Below are 20,709 nucleotides of genomic sequence, written 5' to 3'. Positions count from 1 at the left end.
TAGATATACTGACTGCATATGCACCAGATATATCTGAACCCCCAAAATATACAGCAGGAGGTCATCTGACAAAATGAATTACAGGTATTTTGACATCTTCAGTGAGTGTATCTGCCACGTATAAGAAAAAAACAATTTGTTTATGTTTTATTAAATTTTATTTGTAATCCCATTATAGGTTTTTGCATTTTCTGTCCGAGATTTCATACCATGGGGGAATAGGAAACCCAAAATTAATCATAGAGTAAACATAGGAAACCCATAATTAATTATGCTGATGCAGAGAAATATTTTTGTGAATCTTATTTTCTAATATGTATCAATCATGGTCAGCATATCCACATCCAAGGCAAACATTTGTGCAATCACCCTCAAATATACTTTTCTGATGGAGGGAAGCAAAAGAAAGAAAAACAAATTATGACACCACCAAAATACTCCTAATTTAAGTTTGCATGGAAATTATAGGCAGAATTTTTATTATTCCTAAAATGCAAAAATAAAGAACCTAACATTCTGACTTATTTGATAAAAACATATTTATCATCATAATGATATAGATGGCACCAGGTTCAGAAGCATTAACACACAAAAAAAGTCTTGTTTTTCCAGTGTTAGCTACTAGGTAGAAAAGGCAAACTATGACAAACTGCAAGAATTTTTCCCATTTTAACTACATACAAAGACAATAAGCAGTACAAGTTAGTAGCAGGAGGATGATGAAAAGAAGTTGAACATCAAAATTAAAAATCAATGCTGCAAAATATAACTGTTGCTGTATCAATGAAAACACCTTGAAATATTCCATGCACTGCTTGCTAGGTTTCCTTCAAGAATTTTAAGCTCATGCATTCACTGACAAACAAGAGTTTACCAAAAACTTCCACTTCCAAAAATTCTCATGCAGTCAGTAAGTTTTGTTATGTTCTTTATAGAGTATGAAGCTCCTAATGCAGTACCAGCCATACAAGCTGCCCTAATGCTGGACATGTTGAACACAAACATTGCAAACTGCTTCCTAATGTGCTATATTTAAACCTCTCCAGCACTGTCTATAAAAAGCTGACCTATCTTTTTATTTCTATAATGAAAAAAGATCGCACGTACAAAATTTTTGGGTCTTTTTTGGGTGCTTTTTTTTGAGGTTTTTTGGTTGTTATTTTTGTTCTGTTTTGTTTTGAAGTTGAGCAACGGATCTACACTTCGCTTGGCTCTGCTACAGGTATTTTATGGACAGTCATGACTGAAATGGTTAACCTTGTGGATTTGAGTAACTGGAGTTCAATTTTCTAAACATATGATCTGTTATTGTAATATCCAGTAGTGGTGACTGAATAATTTAGTTTAAGTTAGAAATTATAAAAATAAATCCACCAAACCAAGAAAGACCAGTATTGAAATGGAAAAGAACCCAGCTTCATTTATAAAGGTTGGCTTTAACAGAATCTTCAGCTTCTGAAATGCCTGTAGACAAGCAATACAGTAGTAAGTTGGAGGGAAAGGAGAAACCTACAGCGCTCAAATATTTAAAATTGATGGAATCAAATTTTTCTGGTTGAGAATTTTAGGTGCTGCAAGACATGATAAACCTCTAAGGAAATTTATCCCCCCTCTAAAGTTTATTTAAAAAGTATGCTGCAAAAAAGGTGCATATGGTTTCAGTTCTAAGTGTAGAATATAGACAGGAAGCTTCAAAAGCCTAAGTACAGTATCCTGCAATGACAAGTTCAAAGAACCTCATGTATTTCTAGATGTCCTCCTGCATCTATGACTCCTTAACCCAAGAACAGTAATTCAAAAAAATCTAGGAAAAATCTTTGAGAAGCCAGTAGAAGGCAAAGGAAACCAACCTATGAATCCATGTTTCTGGACTCTTTGGGAACTTGGTTAACGCCAGTTTTCCAAGATGCAAATCTTTAAGTGGATTTAAAGTGCCAGACAGTATTAATTCTTTCCTACAAAAGATAAAACAAATCTGTGTGAATAAAAGCAGTAACCTGAAAAGAGAACACAAATCCCAGTAACAAACTGCATGGCATTTCCTTTGTATCATAACAGAACTTCACTGTCAAATGACAGGAGTTTAAGAAGCCATTAGTGCATTAATCCATTCTACTATACATATATATGTACTATACATATGTGCAAGAAGAACTTAATCTGAATACATAACCCATTAGTTCACAAACCTATCCAGAAATTACTGCATCAACTACCAGTAGGGTTACATACACGAATAAACTACCCTTCTTGAAATGAAGCCCTTAGATCACTGTGCACATCTGAAAATACTCTTATACATAGCACTCCTCCACACATACCTGTAGTTTTTAAATACTGTTCAAGATAAAGCGTCATGGTTCCCCAAATTTATAAAGAAAAGGGAAATACTCTCTGTTTGTAGAATGTTTTACAAACTTAACAAAAAGTTGCAAATCGCTCACTTTGCTTAAATGCAGAACAATTTTTGGTTAAAAAATAAAAATTTGCCCTGACAAAAATTAATGTTCTTCCAACACAACCCTTCCTAGAGTACCTCCCACAGACAGAGTGAAATTAAAATCTGCACTTGGCCTTCTCACCTTCTTTGCACAGACTTCCCTGCCCCTCACCCTCCTCTTTCTAGCTTTATAAATCTTACTGCCTATCCTGAGCATGTTTGTAGACATCACCCCATCTCTGGTTACTCCAAGGACATTAGTCTTCATATCCTATTCTTCAATCTAGTAAGTAGCAGCTTTGAAGTATAGATACAGTAGTTCCAAAGTTACTATCTGCAGGAAGAAAGCACACATTTCCCAGAACCTGCGTAAGTCACAACTGGAAACTGAGAGTGCAAAAAGCAGAAGCAATTTTGGCATGGGTTTGAGTTTTGGTTTCTCATAATAAATTCAGATTCACCATAGTAATAGGCATAGCACTAGTAAGTGAGGAGTAGATGATCAACCCTCTGACCAAAAGATTTCAGTGGGATGAGAGGTAATAAATTCTGGAAAGATCTACTATCAAATAAGAAGGCAAAACTCCTCTGCAGTCTGATGCAGAAAATATAATGTCGTCCCAAAGATAAGGCCAGAGTCTCACAAACAAATTTACATGTTTCCTTTCTGTGAGTACATATTTTCTGTCTGTCTTGGTAATTTTTAGTAGGAAACTGACTCCCATCTGGTACTTTGACTGTGTGTTGCTGTAATTGAAACTTATAACCACAGTCAGAAGCTAATGGCTGCAACATTAACAGTGAGCAAGTATTATTTCAAATTGAAGCAAAGTGGAGAAATATATAAATCCTTATGGAAGTTTTGCTTCTGATAGCTACTGGGGCATCTGTTTTTATCTCAAGCAAGTTCCAGCATGCTTCAGGTTGGATGCTTTTGGCTGTTTTTTAACAAGCAGTTCAGATATACCAACCAGAAGTGGCAGACTGACCAGACCAATCTGTGCCAGTGCACTCAAATTTGGAAAGCATACAAAAGATTTAGAGTCAGCACAGGAGCAGGTGGAACAACTGCCTCCTTACTGCAGTGCAAAAGGTAATGTTTTGGTAAAAATTACTTACCACACACACAGAATAAAAATACAGCCTAGATCAGTCTGATACTTAAAACAAATACATTTATATATTTATCAAAGATTTAGATTACCAGGCCACCTATCTCCCAAAACATAAACTTTGAGTGAAGAAATTGCTCTTTCTAAAGTCGAACATTCACTGTAAGTAAACAGCCTCACACTTATACACTCTTAAAGTAAACTTCCTCTTTTGCTAAATTGAGGAACAGTACAGACAAGATCGACCATCTGCTGGTTTTAGCTGTAACGATTTTCAAATAAGAGATTCTCCCATTCACAAAGGACCACAAGCACTAGTATGGCTGAAGTACCATAAACTCCCACATAAACCTCTTCTAAGCTCTTTCACCTAACAGCTAACTTGGGATACAATTCCTAGCTCACTTTCTTGACATGTGGATCATAGAAAATGTTTCAGCCTCAAGAATTTTAGCTCCCATAAAAGATAATCTGGAGTCATTTTGACTTACCTTATGCTAACACCTTTGAAGTCATTCATCTGAAAGCAAAATATGACTTCTCAGAGCATCTTGTTAACTACTGTCTTTTCATCAATTGTACATGCCCAGAAAATGTAACAGGAAGAACAAAGGCATTTATGAAAATTCCTTTACAATCACTTACATAAAATTTTGGTCATTTTAGTTTGAAAGACTTTTCAACTTTTAAAAACACAGGATAACTGAATTTAGGATTAACAACTAGAGATCTCTCTTATCCCATTCAGTATAACAGGGGTTTCTCTCTCAGTTTTTAGGAAGTGACACACCTACTCTTTAGCACATCTTCCTCCACCATATAATTACTTCTTGCTCAGGTCTCAGGGTTTAGGTTATAGTCACTGCCCTTCTGTAACTTTCCAGTCACTTCTAATTTACATAAATAAATAAACAACCAACGTATGTAGTAGGCACATTACAAATCTTCAGAAAGCTACATAGTCAAGGCAGACCATCTATTCCTAGCTTGCCTAGATAACATGTTTGAAGTTCTGTGTTCTCCTGTGCTACATTAATCAGATGCAACTTTCTATGATTGTCAGCTGAGCTGAAATGCTCATTTGTCTTCCACAACATCATTTTAGTGTTCTGACTTGGCTCTGCCAAGTCCTGTGTCCTTTCCTAAGAAGAGATTTCATTTTCTCTCTCTTCAAGTTCAGTGCTACCAAGTCAACCGCTATCTCTGAAGCTTTCAGCAGAATTCAGCATATGAGAAAGGGATTATCCCAGCCTGCAATGAAAGAGTCAAATTACAAGAAACACACTGTGTGGAGGACTGCTATTCAGTAAACAACTAGAACACACTTTATTTTTTAGGCTACTTAATAGTCTATGAGGCTTTTTTCCCCCTCAAAATAAAGCAGTGAATTTGTGTACGGAGAATGCAAGATGAACCTGGCATGACAAACATCGTCTGAGCAACAAGAAACCAATCATCCCACAACAGATCCACCATCCACTCTGCAAGCAGAGCTCAAGTCTTATACAATTAGTTCTCAGCTCAAACTACTTCAGCATAAGGATTTATCACCAGCATCTGTACAGAACACAGTCAATCCTCTGCTCTGCAACTGATTATGCCACATATCTGGCTAGCTTGACCTGTAATCCCACAGAGAAGCTGAAATCCATGTCAACATAACTAGTGCTCCAAACTTCAAAAGAGCAGCCTCCCAGTGGAAGCCTAGAACAATGTAGGGTCAGATTCAGCAAAGCAGCTCCTTTGATAGTGTGGGTTGGCTAGTAACCTCCACAGATACTGACTGGCTTGTGTATCAACATCTCTCTGGACGCTAAACAGAGCTTCAAAGACAGACTTGATTGGTAGATCATTAGCAAACAATTTGGGGAGAAAGGCCAACTTCTGTAGTAATTTGTATGTTTTGGTAAATCATAAATATCATAAAAGAGAAACCAATCCTCATCCACATTCCTTAGCATTTTTAATTCCACTTACAACTTTGAACTACTCTTCTCATGCACATAAAAGCTACCTCTTTCTGCTGTCAGGCACAAAAAAAAAACAAGCCAGACTGACAAGGATGAATGCATGTACAATAGAAAAAAAAATTCCACAGAACATAAACCAAAAATCAATTATAAGCACTGTAAGATTAGATTACTGTAACAGCTCCAGTACTTATACAAGCTCCTAATTCTATTTTATCACTTCAAAGCTACTCAAGCTATACATTTTCATGACAGTAAACCCTTTGCTATCACATTCATCCCTGTTTTTTTAGACCTGAGAAAGATACAGAACACAGCAGAATCCTTCAGAACTATATCAGCAGTGAAAAAGGAAAAAAGAAAAAGCTGAGTTTGCCATAACTAGGGCTGACAACTAGACACAGACATCATCTTTCTAGGTCATTTTGTTAATGCACCACCTGCAATAGTGCACTGTAACTACAGAAGCCCTGTTTTCCATTAATGAACATAAAGAGATTATCATAGTTTTGTCAGCCCCCATCCCTTCTGAAACTACTTTAAGACTGTCTCCAGTCTTACCTAGGCAGCAGAAAGAATATTCCTCCAACTCTGAAATTTACAGAACAGTCATAGGCTTACAAAGTTGTTTCTGCACTTCCTGAAGAGCAAGACTGCTCCTCCTCCATTAAGAGTCCCAGACAGATTCTGAAGCTCTTAATGATCAATCTATACTAAATCCAATAGGTACAAGAAAGGAGAGGGGAGGGGGGAAATGTGATCGAAATAAAGGGTAGAGAACTTTTTCCCCTCTCTTGCAGTGTATCTACAGAGCTTTGCTAGTCTGCACTGGTAGTGGCAGCAAACTGAGCTGGAATCTCAAAAGAACTCAAAGAGAGGTAAAAATGAGAACAGTGAATACACACAGCAGACAGCAGTTGAGCACTACCCTCGTTAACTGCAGGAGGAAAGAGGAATGGTAGTTCAGTGGGACTTATACACCCTAAAAATGTGGTGGAAACATGCCTTCATATGCAGCACTGTAATCTTCAGCCTGCAATTAAAAAAAAAACAAAACCCAACCAAAAACAACAACAAAAAAACCCAAAAAAACAACCCCCCCCCAACAAACAAACAAACAAACCCACCCAACAAAAGCCAAACAAGGGCAGTCTCAAACTATCTGCTATATATAGGAAAGAAGAGATTTTTAACATTCCTTCAGCACTTCCTAGCTGCTTAGACAAGTTCTTGCTGCATCACTAATAACACCTTGAAACAAAGCTTTCAGCTGACTCATGTAAGGCCCAGGTCTTTCAGGTCTTTTGATTGCATTCTTTAAGTGCAACATACCTCACGTTCCAAGCAGTGGTGAAGTCGGGGTTCAGTAGTAGCAGGGTACATGTGATATCTATCAGCTCTAAAACAATAGAAAAAGAGACATTAAGATCAGTAATGATTTTCACACAGCACTGATCTCACTGCAGTCCCTTACTCCCTCTCATTCCTCAAAGCTTTGCCTGCTTTACCTCTGTAAAATATTGCTCTTATTCCAGAAAAAAATACAGCTTAATTGATGGGGGAACAAGATCTGCCATATCCTCCCTTTTCATTATATAAAATAATGAACCAATAATGTGTATGCCCTCAGCAAGGAAAAATCATTATATAAAATCCTCAAGTATTCAGTGATTTTAACCTCACACACTATATATGATAAGCAGAGAATTATTCAAAGAAAAAATCCAAAGATTCTTAAATACTATAGAGAAGTAAAAATATACCCTACTGTTTTAGAACAAGTCTGAGCTGCAGATGGCTGCCATATACCATACTGTAACAAAAATTACACACACTATAAAAAACCTATAGCTGAAATATGAAACACCCATCTATGAACGAGGACTGCAAAAGCACTTCCTATTGAACTGAACAGAAAACACTTCAAATAAATTGTGACACGCTTCAGACTGAAATTTTAATACTAATTCAATAAAAAACCCAACGTAGAACCCAAAATATTTGCTTGCATCCCTGCATTTAAGCACTGTACACTGTGGAGTTATGTATTCCACTTATTTTTAACTACATCATAAAAAATGAATGCAACTACCCAACCTTCTATTGTTAATTAAATTTGGCTACATTCTCTCCTAATCACCCTGCATTTGACATACTAATTAGATAGCACTTAGGTGATTTCCAGCATAAGAGGTTTTCCTTCGTTACTTGAAGGAAAAAGGATGGAAACAGATCTCTGGTTATCGCACTTAATGACCGCAAAATGAACTGTTAAGAAATTCAACAGTAACGGGACATAAATTAATTCAAAATGCAAAGGGACACAGCCTCATGTATCTTTGAAACAGGAGTCAATACTTAGGTTTAAAAGTGAAATACCTTCCTATGTTACTGTGTGTCTGATTGATCAGTTATGTCCAATACAAAAAAATTTTGTATTTTCCATTATGTTCTTCCTTATGAGAAACATGCTAAGCCACCATATAATTCAAGGGGTGATGGGTGGGGGGGTGTGGAATTCTTTAGTGTACTGCTGACTTTGCACTAAGCTGTAATGTTTTCAAAAGTGTCTCAAGGAAGGAACTTAACTTTCTATTTTCACAAGTTTCAGTTAAACCCCTCTTTACTGCCAAGGAATAAATATTTCTCATACATGCAAAGCTTCTTCCTAATTTGCTGCCTGAATGAGCAAACACTATTCCTTGGTTTACCAATTCCTGAACCAGCAAAGTATTTCAACACACATTTAATTTTATGCAGCTGACTATCCCAATTCAAGTAACCAGGATTACTCACATAAACAAAATCAAACATACATAAAATTAAACATCTGCTAAGTGTTTTGTGGCTACTGTTTCGATTTTACATTCGAAAATTAGTTTGGAACATTTACCAAAACATCATTTTTATAAGGAGGTACAGTTAAAATTGTGGTTTTTTCCATGTACATTTTCCATTTTACCTACAATAATGATTTTAGCAATTATTAGGTACTACCACTGTACACGTTATATGCACATCAAGCAAAATTTATAATAGCCTATTTCAGTCTTTCAAATACTTCTCAGAAAAAAATTTTCAAAGTCTTCTTAGAACAATACAGCTTCCTTAGTCATGATTTCCAGTTAACATGACCACTCTGGTAATCTCAAGGGTCTGTAACAGCACCCAGTCAAGTCCAGAATTAAACAGAATTTGTTTGCATTTTGTCCATTTTCCCATTACAGAGGTTCACTGCATCCTGAACATTATGAAAGGAAAGATGCAGATAAAAGTAAAATCTCCAAGTAATACCCAGTTTTTTCATGTCAATGTTCTTTGATGTAAGACACAGATGAAGATACATGAACTGTGGATTCTGAGCCAGAGATATGAAATGACAGAATTTTGTAACCTCTAAGCCACTTTTCAATAGAAAAATAGCACAACTGAGCAACCTCTGAGCCACTTTTTAATAGGAAGTCTTATGACAGACTAGGTACACCATGGTAGTAATTGCCAACTATGCCCCCGTGTTAGTAACAAAACCCAACACATTTTATTTACAATTTAAAATTGCTTTCTAGTAAATATGTTTCAGGCGAACTGTTGCATTATGTGTGCTCACACTGAACATGTCCTTTCGTACATTAAAGTCTCCTAAACAACAAAAGGACAAATAAAACAATATAGTTTTAGCTTACCTTTAAATATGGCTGTGTCATTTTTTAGATATTCTGGGAGCAGTTTGTAAAAATTTCAGAAAACCACCTTGATGTAACATAAATAGTATGCATGCACAAATTTAACAAATATTGGAGAAAGAATAAAACCATACTGTAAGATTTAGATTCCTGAACTCAAATAATAGTAGGAGTAGCAGTCATGATTCTGGATTTCAAGTATCCAAAAGAAACTGTAACTATAACCTATCAATGAATGACTATAAAGCACCTTCTGCTTCCAGGATGGTGTCAGAAAAAAATATTAGACATCACGTCTGAAAGCAGATGCTTAAATCGGCCTGCAGTTCTCCTCTGTTCTATTTTAAAGGGCTTACAGTGACTCAAACAAAACAGAAGAGGTGAGTAGAGACTACATCTGCAATCACTGATTGTAACAAGCTTCAACAGGATATACAATTCAGTTCTGAAGCAGTAATAGGCAAAACAATCTCTTTACCAGATGCAGAAGAACACAAATACCCTGCCACATTGCAAGTATGCACTTTTGCACATCACAAAAGCAATCTGGAGCCAAATCCTTGAAAATACTTAAGAAAAAACCGTAACATCTCTTGACAGAATCTCTAAGCCCACCTGAGAAAGATTTCCACCTTCATTCTCTCCACCACTGCAGTTCAGTTTCTGCTCAAACCTTTAATCAAATGTGAAACTCAATTACAGTAAAATACACTAAACTCCCTTACAAACAGTGTTCTAACATGAAGGACCTGACTGTGTTTTACAGTGGTTACAGAAAACCTCAGCAGACATGAAAATGCTGTAGACCAGCTCTTCTCACACATCTGAAACTGACTTTTGTAAATGAAGAGAAAAAGCAGTAGGGAGTTTCATTTTCAAAAGAAAGCCAAACAAGTTGCAGGCTCTAGTCTAAAATCCACATTACTGCAGTATTCACTGAAAGAGTTTTCTGAGTTGCATTTTGCAAGGAAGGATTCTGCAAGGTTTCACCTGTGAGAGAAGCAGAGGACCAGAGACACCATCCCTGTGGCACTGGCAGGTGTGAAGGCATCACAACAAAGCACCTGCACCGGTGTGAATGGAGCAGGGTGCTAACACACAGGTAAGGGCTACCACCTGTCTTCAGACACCCAAAAATTGACACAGATATCAATGTTTGTAGTTTGGCTTGAAACAAGAAGTTTTTCTCTGTGTGGAAATGTCAATGTTTAGACTTTACAGTAACACTTGAGACCAAAATGAAGTCTCCCTGCTTAAGATCTGCAGCATAATAACAATACACATCACAAACTCCTACTTCAGACCTCCAAAAGCACTGCAATGAGAACCACTGGTGTTGCCAAGATTGCCTGTGCTAGTAGGTTCAACTCTTAAAATGCTAAAGTTTGTATTTAGCTATGTGTCAGTCAACATTAATCATATTCCCCGTACTAAAGCTCTGTATACTGAATTTTGTAGTTGTCTGCATTACAAATTTCAAGTTTGGAATGATGTCACAACCACCAGTTTCTATCAGAACTGAGAAAGTCAGCAGCAGCAGGTTGGTGGCTGTTCTCAGAAAGATCCTGGTCTTAATAGGTCCAACCATAAACCAAGAAAAAATGGAAGATACTTAAGTTAGCAATACACATCCCCTAGGAAGAGAGTCTTTTAAAGAGGTCTGTAATGAGAAAAAAAAAACCAAGAAAATAAATGACGTAAAAATAAAAGGCAATGTGAAATTTATAAAGTCCACAAAATACTTTTCATAGATAATCATATAGCGACATGACATCAACTCTGTAGGAGCAGTGTGGGAAACACAATGACACAGACACACACAAAAAATCTGTTAGACAAAAATAAAACACAATCAGTGGTCATACCCAGCAACACCGAGCAAAAATTCTTCAAGTTCTTTAAGCTACTCTTTTGAAGGGTCATTAATTCGAAGGATCAAGCCGGTGCACTGTTACTCCAGTGCCATCCAAGGTGTACAGCTAGCAGTAGAAGACTCTGTGTTGCCAGGAGAATGGGTTCCTCCTTGTCATGATCTGCCCTTCCATTTCATGCTACTCTTTCCAAAACGCTTGCATTATACATGCATATGTACATGTTTGCATTATACATGCATATGTTTGCAATAAGGAATCAAAGTGTGTTTAACAAATCAAAGCATGTTTAGCTAATCTAGACCCCACCATTAAGTAGACAAAAGCAGGCAACGCTCTCCACCTTAAGAACGCTCCCACTCCAAGATCCACTAAAGACCTCAATCTTCTTTCTCCATATCACCTCCAAAGGCAGAAGTGCATGTTTACGGACCTGACGAACACCACCTGACTGTGCTGTACACTACACTTCAATGAGCATCAGGGCACAGCTGGCATCATCCACTCAGAGTCAAACAGGCTACAGCAATAAAATCCTAAAGAAGTGGATGGTAGGTATCAAAGGAGAAATGCTACTGACCAGACATCATCTTCTGATCTACACAGATCTACACTCAAAACTCTCAAAACTTACCCAGTAATAACACCATGTTAGTTACAACTAGGTGCTAGAGTCTGCACCAGATGTGTGCTATCATCCCACTATTTAAAACATAATTCTTTAACTCACTATTTCATAAAGCAGCCAGGGAGACTGGCTCTGCTGTAGCTTCAATCAACCCAACCGAATAAATGGTGGCTGTTTGGTATGCCTCAGGAAGGGAAGACAATCCCATATATTTTGAATCAAAATGGACACAGTCAGTGCTTTATGGACAGGTTAGTTACACGTAAACAGAAAAAATTAAAATATGGTAACAGTCCAAAACTGAAATCCAGTTGCATGTGAGTCACTAAAGATCTGAACTCTGAGTGGTCACAGGGTGCCCTTCAACAGAACAGATATCTCTCTTTCTGAGGGATGTGAACAATACCATAGCAGGTAAAAGATACTAGAAAGAAGTCTATACAGGAAAAAAAAACAACAGAAATAAGACACCGAGAAGCCCAGCATAATAATAATTTTTCTTTCTTCCAATTGTTATTTAGAAGATACTGCAACAATAAACAAACAACTTGTTTCATAAACTGGTTATTCTTTTTCATTCTTACTCTGAACAGGACACCTTTTAAGAAATAACTCCTATGTCACACCTGTTCATAATTCTTTATTTTGAATTTTTTTAAAGAACATATACAAAAGAGTTTTTCATGCAAGTTAAACTAAAAACCAAACCAAACCAAAGATATGAGAATGGAAATAAAACTTTACAATTATCAAGCTGTGGGGACTAATGATTTCTGGTACCTCTACATCTGAAACACATTGCACTCACTTCTTACAGTATACAGATACACCACCACATTTTCCTTTTGACTCAGGAAAACAGGAGAAAATTCCTTTTGCATCAACATCACTTCCTCAAATAACTCGCTGAAATAACTTGTCTGTCTCTAACCTTTCCAGTTCGGGCAAGAGAGAAAGAAATTTTATTTTCAAATGACCCTAAACTTGTTTTAAGTTAAGATGCACAATCCAAAGCCTGCCCTCCTTAGTAAGCACCATTTCTTCCATAACAGGTTCAACTAGCATTAGGAAGGGCAAATGATCCAGACAAGGGCACCCGCAGTCAGTTTGGAGATTATGCCACTGTGGGTGGGAGTGATCTGCTGGAGGGTAGGAAGGCTCTGCAGGGGGATCTGGACAAGCTGGATTGATGAGCCTAGACCACCTGTATGAGGTTCTGATGGGTCATGCCCCTGGGTCACAATGCCAAGCAACACCACAGGCTAGGGGGAAAGATTCTTGGTGGTAAAGGACTCAGGGGTGTTAGCCACAACAAGCTGAAAATGAGCCAGAAATGTCCCCAGGTGGGCGAGAAGGCCAAGGACATCCTGGCTTGGATCACAACAGTGTGGCCAGCAGGATCACATCAATGACCATCTCCATGTACTCACTAAGATATCAAGGTGCTGGAGTAAGCCCAGAGAAGGGCAACTGGAGCACAAGTCTTACAAAGAAGTGCTGGAAGTCTTTAGTCTGGAGAAAACTGGGCTTGGGGAAACCTTACTGTTCTCCAAAACTACATAAAAGGAGATTGTAGCCAGGTGAGTGCCAGTCTCTTTTCACACCTAACAAACAACAGGATGAGAGAAAATGGTCTCAGGCTGCAGCAGATGTTTAGGTAGGATATGAGGAAAATTTTCCTCACTGATAGTGCTGTCAAAATTGAAACAGGCTGTTTAGGAAGTGCTAGAGTCACCTCACCATCCCCGGAGATATTTTGGAAGACATACAAACACAGCACTTAGGAACATGATTTAGTGCTGGACTTGGCAGTGTCAGGTTTATGGCTGGACTCTGATCTTAAAGCTCTTTTCCGAACTCCATGATTTTATGATAAATAAAAAATGCACACTAAAAATCATGTAATATACTCTTCTCCTACTCAGAACTCACCATCCTTGTTCAGCCACTGTTTTCTCTGTCTGTAGAGGAGAAGTTTATTGTGGACATATGGCAAAAGAAACTTCACACACCAGCTCTCCACACCAAGCTTGTTTTCTACCAGGACAATCGGGCTCCGGTTATATCTGGCTTCAGGGCAGGGTATTAATCCAATTTCATCTCTTAAAAAACAGAAAGAAAGATAATTAAGCATATTTCCAGTAGGTGACAATTATTTTTCTCAATAGAGCACACTGGCAATGCTTATCAACCAAATACTCCATCATCTTTTTTCCTCGTCTTTACTGAAATCTGGTATCTGAAAAGTTTTATTTGATTTCCACAAAGATCCTAGATTCACACTTGGACAGAAAGCAACATTATTTTATACTTTCCATTATGCATCATTTCTCCACCAACTCCCATTGAATGGAAAAAGCTGTTGCTAAAGAGGGAAATCCTCAGAACTCAAGAAGGATAAAAAAGATTTGTGATCTCAGAAAACAAACTCTCCATCTTAAGTCTTCTTAATACAAGATTTACAGATAAACTTCAAGTGTCAGCTCCTCAACCTCAATGAAATTATCTTAAATAAAATTTATTAGTGAGTACTCTGAGCATGTTGATTTAGTTCTGTGTCCTCACTGGACTATTATTGAGGCAATCAAAAGTGGCAGAGTGTGCTTGTTTAAGAATGTATTTGCTTATTCAGAAAACAGATTTGATCTTCCATACATCAAAACATATATCACAAGCCACAAAAAACACAGGCAAGGTGAACTCAAGGTAAAACACTTGCAAATCATGTGGCTGTTTCCAAAAACACATTCAGGTCCCTTTGGCTTCCCTGGTCAGCCGAGAACAGAGAGAAGAAAAAAGCATTCTCTTTCCCCACTAAAAGCAAGAAATGGGTATCAAAGCAAGTTTCTTATCTGTGCTGCTCCATTTAACACAAGCTAAGCTCTTCAAGAAGCAAGATTAAACCCAAAATGACACTCCTGTCTGCTTCTTTCAATACAGTATCTTAATAGCCTGAAATTTTTATGTACTGCTGGGTCTTTGTTTTATGAACAGTAAACCCAGTCCTGGGCCAAACTTTGCCTGGCCTTGCATACAGGGACAGGAAAGTCTCCAGAAGCAATGAAGATGCAGTCAGGCACTGCTAGGCTAATTAACTCTGTGAATTACCATAAGAACTTACCAGCTACAACTTACAAACAGTATACCAAAGGTAAACAGCAAGGAGAGGAAAAAACCCACAAAACAAACACCCACACCTTTATTTATTACCAAATGCAAAAATCTGACTTGGGTGAGCTAAGTTTCACAATGCTCCTTTGAACAGACCAAAATGACAGACAGGTATGGTTTGCACAAAGCTGGCAAGTCAGCTTGAAACACTTCAGAATGCACTCTGATAGTCAAAATCACCATAGGACTAAACCCACTGCATACTGAAATGTACTAAGACAAAGTGCAACACAAAAAATGCTTTATCTGGTAACTACTCAGTTTTTGCGAAGATGCAAACCAGGATTTGTCATCTGGTAACAATCTTTTCTCCAACACTTTGGTATTTTACTATTTTATAAAATCATCTCTGATGATTCATGTGGTTCTGAAATCATGTTGCATTCAGTTCCTGAGAATCAACAGAATTCACAATGCCAAATACCAGGGATGTAGATTTATTTGAGGTGGGTGCCTATCTCACAGAACAATTTATTCAGAGTACCATCTATTTGTCCTTCTGAAGGTTCCTCAAATCTGCAGAAGGCCAAAGCAACAGAGCAAGTCTACCAGGAGACACCAGTCAAGAATGCCTGAAGTGTCTTCTCCATCGTGCACCCAAAGCAAGCCTCTGCAGCAGGACTTGCATGCAAACACTGCTGAATTAGTGCCTGTGAAATGAAGTGACTGACCATGCAAAACATATGATGGAAAGAGTGCCTGCTCATATGACAAGATTGCCTGAACTCACTGCAGAATGGTCAATGCCTGTACTTAGGTCCAGTGACTGGTGCAAAATGCTCACAATACTGAAGAGGACACCAAGTGAGGGCTGCTTCTAATTGGTCTTTGTATCATTAGTCTAAAGTAAGGTTCAATTTCTCTCCCAAGATTTCCCAGTTTTCTGATACTGTCTCCTGAAATTTAGAAGTTATTTAGCACTTTTACATTTACTTTCCTCAAAGCAGGCACCACAGACATGTTCCAAAAACTTCACAAATTATTTCTATACTTACAGGATACCATATCAGTTCATATACCTGAAACACACTGTGGAAACAATCAGAAAGTAGTGGTAGGTTTTAGGTGAGTTACCATGAAATCTTCTGCCATTACAGAGCTTCCTCATCCTGAGCTGAGGCCAGAGAAGATGTGCAAAATTACATCTGGGAGACCCTGGAGCTGGTCCACAGTGCAAACCTTAGCCAGGACAGAACAGTATTGACAAGACATTGCTGGACCTGCTTCAAGAGTCCCAATCTGTTGACTCATCCGTTCAATAAACCAACAGCCAACCTGCTTTAAACTTTTCAAAGCTGTGATAGGAAAAAACTTCCCTCTGTCACAAAACCATAATACCACAGTATAGCTAGGAGAGGAAGCATTTAGTGTGACACTACCATTATGAGTCTTCAGCTTCAGGTACTCCATGTAGAGGGACCTTCTCTGATTTCCTTGGAAGACTGGGTAAAAATACTTCCCCATAAATTTAAAAGAAGCCTTACAAAATTGGAAACTAGTATGCTGACACAGTTATCCAACTGGAAATAAATGGAGCTATCAGAAAGAAAAGGCAAAAAGAATTTTGAGTTGTATATTTAGCTAGAAGCTCATCTTAAAAAAATACAGTCTTGCAGCAAATTTCATTTAAAGTAAAAAAAAAGAGAAACATCAATCCTATGTTACATTTAGTCTAAAATTTTATTTTTACACGCTCTTTAGTGCTGATCCTACTTTAAAGCTTATGAAATTATGAACCAACCAAAACAGAACACCCATTCTGACGGACACTAAGGTGTACAAGCAGCCATTGACAAGGGTCAATAAATTCTGGAAAAGAGGTGAGAAGGGGATAGAAGTATGGAAAGTGAATAGAAACACTATGTATGTAACAGATTCCTTATTTTCAGTGAAGTTAGGCAGTTCCCACATAAAATAATTCAAATCTGGATCTTTAAGATGTTGAATTCAGGATACCAACAGGAATTCAAGAACTGCAGCTGACCAGCAGAAGGCATGATGCAGATACACAAAAAGACCCAGCCAGCATGGCTACAGCCAGGTGCTCCCAAGGCACAGAGGCAGCTCAGCAAAGGACCCACAGCCTACACTGGCCTGCAGAGTCCCATTTCAAGCAGTTTCAACCACTTCAGAAATCTAGCAGACAGAATTGTCACTTTTCCTACTTTGAGGAATAAACTAGAAGCAGCTTGTACTTTTTCACTTGAAGCACATCACAGTGCATCAGTCTCAGCATGCACAGCCCTTGCAGCCTACTTTCATTGCTGAAAATGCATCTAAGAAAGAAAACTGCAATAGCAGCTAATTCTTCAGAAACACCATCTCAAAGTTTGCTGCCAATATGGAATTCTGGCAGAGGAGTAAGAGCTATGAAAAAATCAGAACATTCATTCATAAATACTGGCCATTTACAGCACATTATGCCTCACATCCTAAAAATGAAGCATCAAGGAAAAACGCAGCCTTTTTTTAAGCAGCATCCATATGCTGCATTTTAAAACCTGGCCGCCCACCCAAATTGCTTACTACATTTAGAGAAACATGAGGGTATTTACTCTAATCTTGTCTTGTTAAGCAAAGGGATAAATTAAGTGCCATAAAATTTTCCTATGCAACTGTTTAGCTTATCACTTTCTGGAACAGATTAATAGGCCGCCACCTCAGAGACTGCAGAGTTTCCAGCAGACACAAATACACCTCACCTAAATTAGGAAGTTGTTATTAATTATGTGCTACCTTATTAGCCATAACCAACATGGAGTTGCATATAGTTCCCTAGTTTGTGTCTTAAAGGCTGGAGAAATATAATCTGGGAAACAGGATTATGGGAGTCTCTTAAAACAGGGTCTCAAGGCTGTTCAAAAACACTGAAAAATAAAACAGGCCATCTGCCCCGCAAATTGCTGGTTAAATCTTATTGTCACAAGATAGCAATTACTGTTTTTTGCATTTTCATAGCCATTCTGTCTTCTGCAAAACAACACACAACGAAAAGCACTATCACTTCTACCAACAGATCGGGATTTGAAGGTGGCATTCACCACACTGACCTGTTTGTCTAAAAGTGCAGTTCGGGAGGTTTCTATCCTAAAGTTTGTTGCTACCAATGCCAGAGCGCTGCTCCAGGCAAACACAGAACCCGCTGCCTCCTGCGGGGCTCGGCACGGCTGGCCCACCCACCGGGAAGGCTCAGCCCCATCCCAGCTGTGCGACGAGTTTAACACTGCCAAACATCGAGTTCAGAGAGAGGTCACTTAGCAACTTTTCTTTGAAAACATATCCTTCGCTTACAGACTGCGGAGCCCCGCTGGTTTCCAAGACTCGGTACGTGTTACCGGCGGGGCGGCTGTGGCCGCCGGGCTGCGGCCGCAGCCGCAGGGATCTCCAGCGGCTCAGGTCCCCGGAGCGAGTCCAGAAGCCGCGGATGCAGGAGAGCACCGAGGACAGAGACACAGCGCCATGCCCCAACGGGGTGCCACCGCAGCCGCCCGGAGCCGCCCCCCCCGCTCGGATGAGACCGGGCTGGTCCCCGCGGCAGCTCACGGCGTGACCTTGGGCTCGGCCCCGGCCCTGGCGCGGCCCCGCGGGACCCGCACCCCGCCCGCCGGCGGCCGCGGAGCGCGCTCGGGCCTGAGGGCGGGCAGCGCTTCCTCCGCGCCGCCCGGCCGCGGCCGCACTCACATGTGTGGGTTCCGCTGGAAGGCGTTGCGGATGTCCTTCACGACCCGCTGCACCAGCACCGCCACCTCCTCCGGCGACTCGGCCATGTTCCCGCAGGCGGCGGCGGCGGCGGGAGCGCTTCCGGGGCAGCGCGGGCGGGCGGGCGCGGGGCGGCGCCGGGCGGGAGCGGCGCCCGGTAATTCACACGTGATTTTATCTCTCCGTTTGTTGTGTCAGGAGTCGCCATAGGCCACCTTTAAAGGATAGGCCACTGGTAGCTTTAAAAGATAAGCATTGTGTGTATAGCTTCTCCCAAGAAATATGGGAGCGCTTATTTTCAAGGCTGAGTGTGAAGACGCGATTATAATTCTGGACTGTATCTTACGTGTTTACTTGTCATTAGAAATTACTGTGTTTACAAAGCATTGACCGCGCGTAGGTGATTTGTCTCTACTTTAAAAGCTTGCAGTGTCGTCATCATCTGCTTCATCATTACCTTTCCTCCCCCGAGAGGCTTGGTAGACCCTTCCATATATTCTCCTTAAAAATTAAAAATAATAATAAAATGGCATACGGGACATTTTGTGGGGCCTTCTTCATAGCCCATATTTTAAGTGGGAAAATTTAGACTAAATAATGCTCGCTTCAGGTAATTGTATTACATGACTGTGCTGTTCTAGGTTTTCATTCACTTTGTGGAATGTATGGACATTGTTTTTATGATGTGTGGCTGAAATTATTGAAGCAAACTGATACATTCTGGATGTCAAATAAGCGAAAATACAAATATGAGGAACGGTGTTGCAACACTTGGTGAGTATTGGGAGATATTTTTAGCTGAAAAATACAAACTGCTTTTTCAAAATAGCTTAGATTGCTGTGTTCAGCATAACTCTGACTTTTTCATTTATGCCTATTTGCCGTGTTGAAAAGGACTAAATCAGTTTTATGTAATGGGTAGTTTATATTTTCAGGCTCATTGTCATCTCACTTTGTCCTGTGCAATTTGCTTGTGTATGGGTTTGAGTCACATTTGTGAAAAGCAGCCAATTGAAGTTCAGTCTGGGAATACAGTGACTGAAATAGTTCTAGCTATGAGGTTGGTTTGGGTTGGGATTTTGTTGTAGTTTTGTTAAGAGGTTTTGGTGAATTAGACCTAAATGAAACATCCTTAAGAGGTCATTAGTCATGACAAAAAGCTCTGTGGATTAAAAATCTAATTTTTGTGTTTGTGATGGGTTGGAGTTTTGGTGGTCTTTTTAGTTTTAGTATTGGGTACAAGTGAAAATCAGTCATAACGATGCAAAGTTCTTAAAGTACTGAAAATTAATGCAAAACTATAAATGTACTTAAAAGTTGCAAAAGTAGTTATTTTGAATTGTGCAATCAAGTGGTAATGTATTGTCTATGACCTCATGCATACCTTTTGAAGTGGACTGAATATTAAATTGCTATTCTTACTTAAATGTCATAATAGAAAGTATTTAAATTGTACATCTTAGCAATTATATACATTGTCAAAGGTTGTAAGGTGGGCATTGGTGTTAATATTGTATGTGATACTTTATAGTAGCTTTTGGGAGTGATATCGAATTGTCAGCCAAAAATGCTTACTTAAGGTAATTTTGGGGAAATTGTAGTAATTTCTTCCAGAAAATACTCTTTTGTTAGATTTCACATAGGGTATAAACTGTTAAAAATACACTGTAATTAAATAGTCAAGAATTATCTCTCTGTTACACACAGAAATTTTCCTGAGTAATCCATTCCTGTGTCATCTGGGGCAGTCTCAAAAGTATTGGAAACAATTTGCTTGAGGACTTCTCTCATGGGTACAGAATAATATGTCCTTCTAACTATCTAAAGTGACATAAAAAAATCCTAGTGCATTAAACTTGCCTTAATAAATACCTAGAAGGTTAAAATCTTGCAATTTAGGCGTGAAACGTGATTGTTAATTTTTTCGTGGCCACCTTTGCAAGAAAATAACCTTGGCTTGTTTCTGTGCCTCCCAACCATTTTAATTTGTTAGAGATTTATGGACAAGTCCAACTGAGTTTAATGCAATTGATTTCAGTATTATACTTTCTGTGAAAACGCCTCAGAGCTGGTACTAGTTGTCCCCCCACTTTGTAAGGGTGGAAACAACTGCATAGGGAACATCATTCTTAAGT

At 38.9% G+C, this 20,709-nt stretch overlaps 1 protein-coding gene across 1 annotated transcript in view; it reads right to left on the bottom strand.

Annotated features, from left to right (window-relative positions):
* PTAR1 (protein prenyltransferase alpha subunit repeat containing 1) overlaps positions 1–18,660 on the bottom strand; it is a 33,385-nt gene extending 14,725 nt beyond the window's left edge. The window contains exons 1-4 of the mRNA XM_005532881.3: positions 18,557–18,660; positions 13,637–13,806; positions 6,855–6,921; positions 1,851–1,955 (exon numbers count right to left, since the gene is read on the bottom strand). Of these exons, the coding sequence (XP_005532938.1) occupies positions 1,851–1,955; positions 6,855–6,921; positions 13,637–13,806; positions 18,557–18,642 (428 nt within the window). The 5' untranslated portion in view covers positions 18,643–18,660. The remainder of the gene's footprint in view (positions 1–1,850; positions 1,956–6,854; positions 6,922–13,636; positions 13,807–18,556) is intronic.
* Between the last annotated feature and the right edge of the window lie 2,049 nt (positions 18,661–20,709).

Source organism: Pseudopodoces humilis, chromosome 4 (genome assembly GCF_049639895.1).
Source record: "Pseudopodoces humilis isolate 2021_Gansu_Grassland_sample_001 chromosome 4, ASM4963989v1, whole genome shotgun sequence".
Lineage (NCBI taxonomy): Eukaryota > Metazoa > Chordata > Aves > Passeriformes > Paridae > Pseudopodoces > Pseudopodoces humilis.
This window is presented reverse-complemented; position numbering and strand designations above follow the sequence as displayed.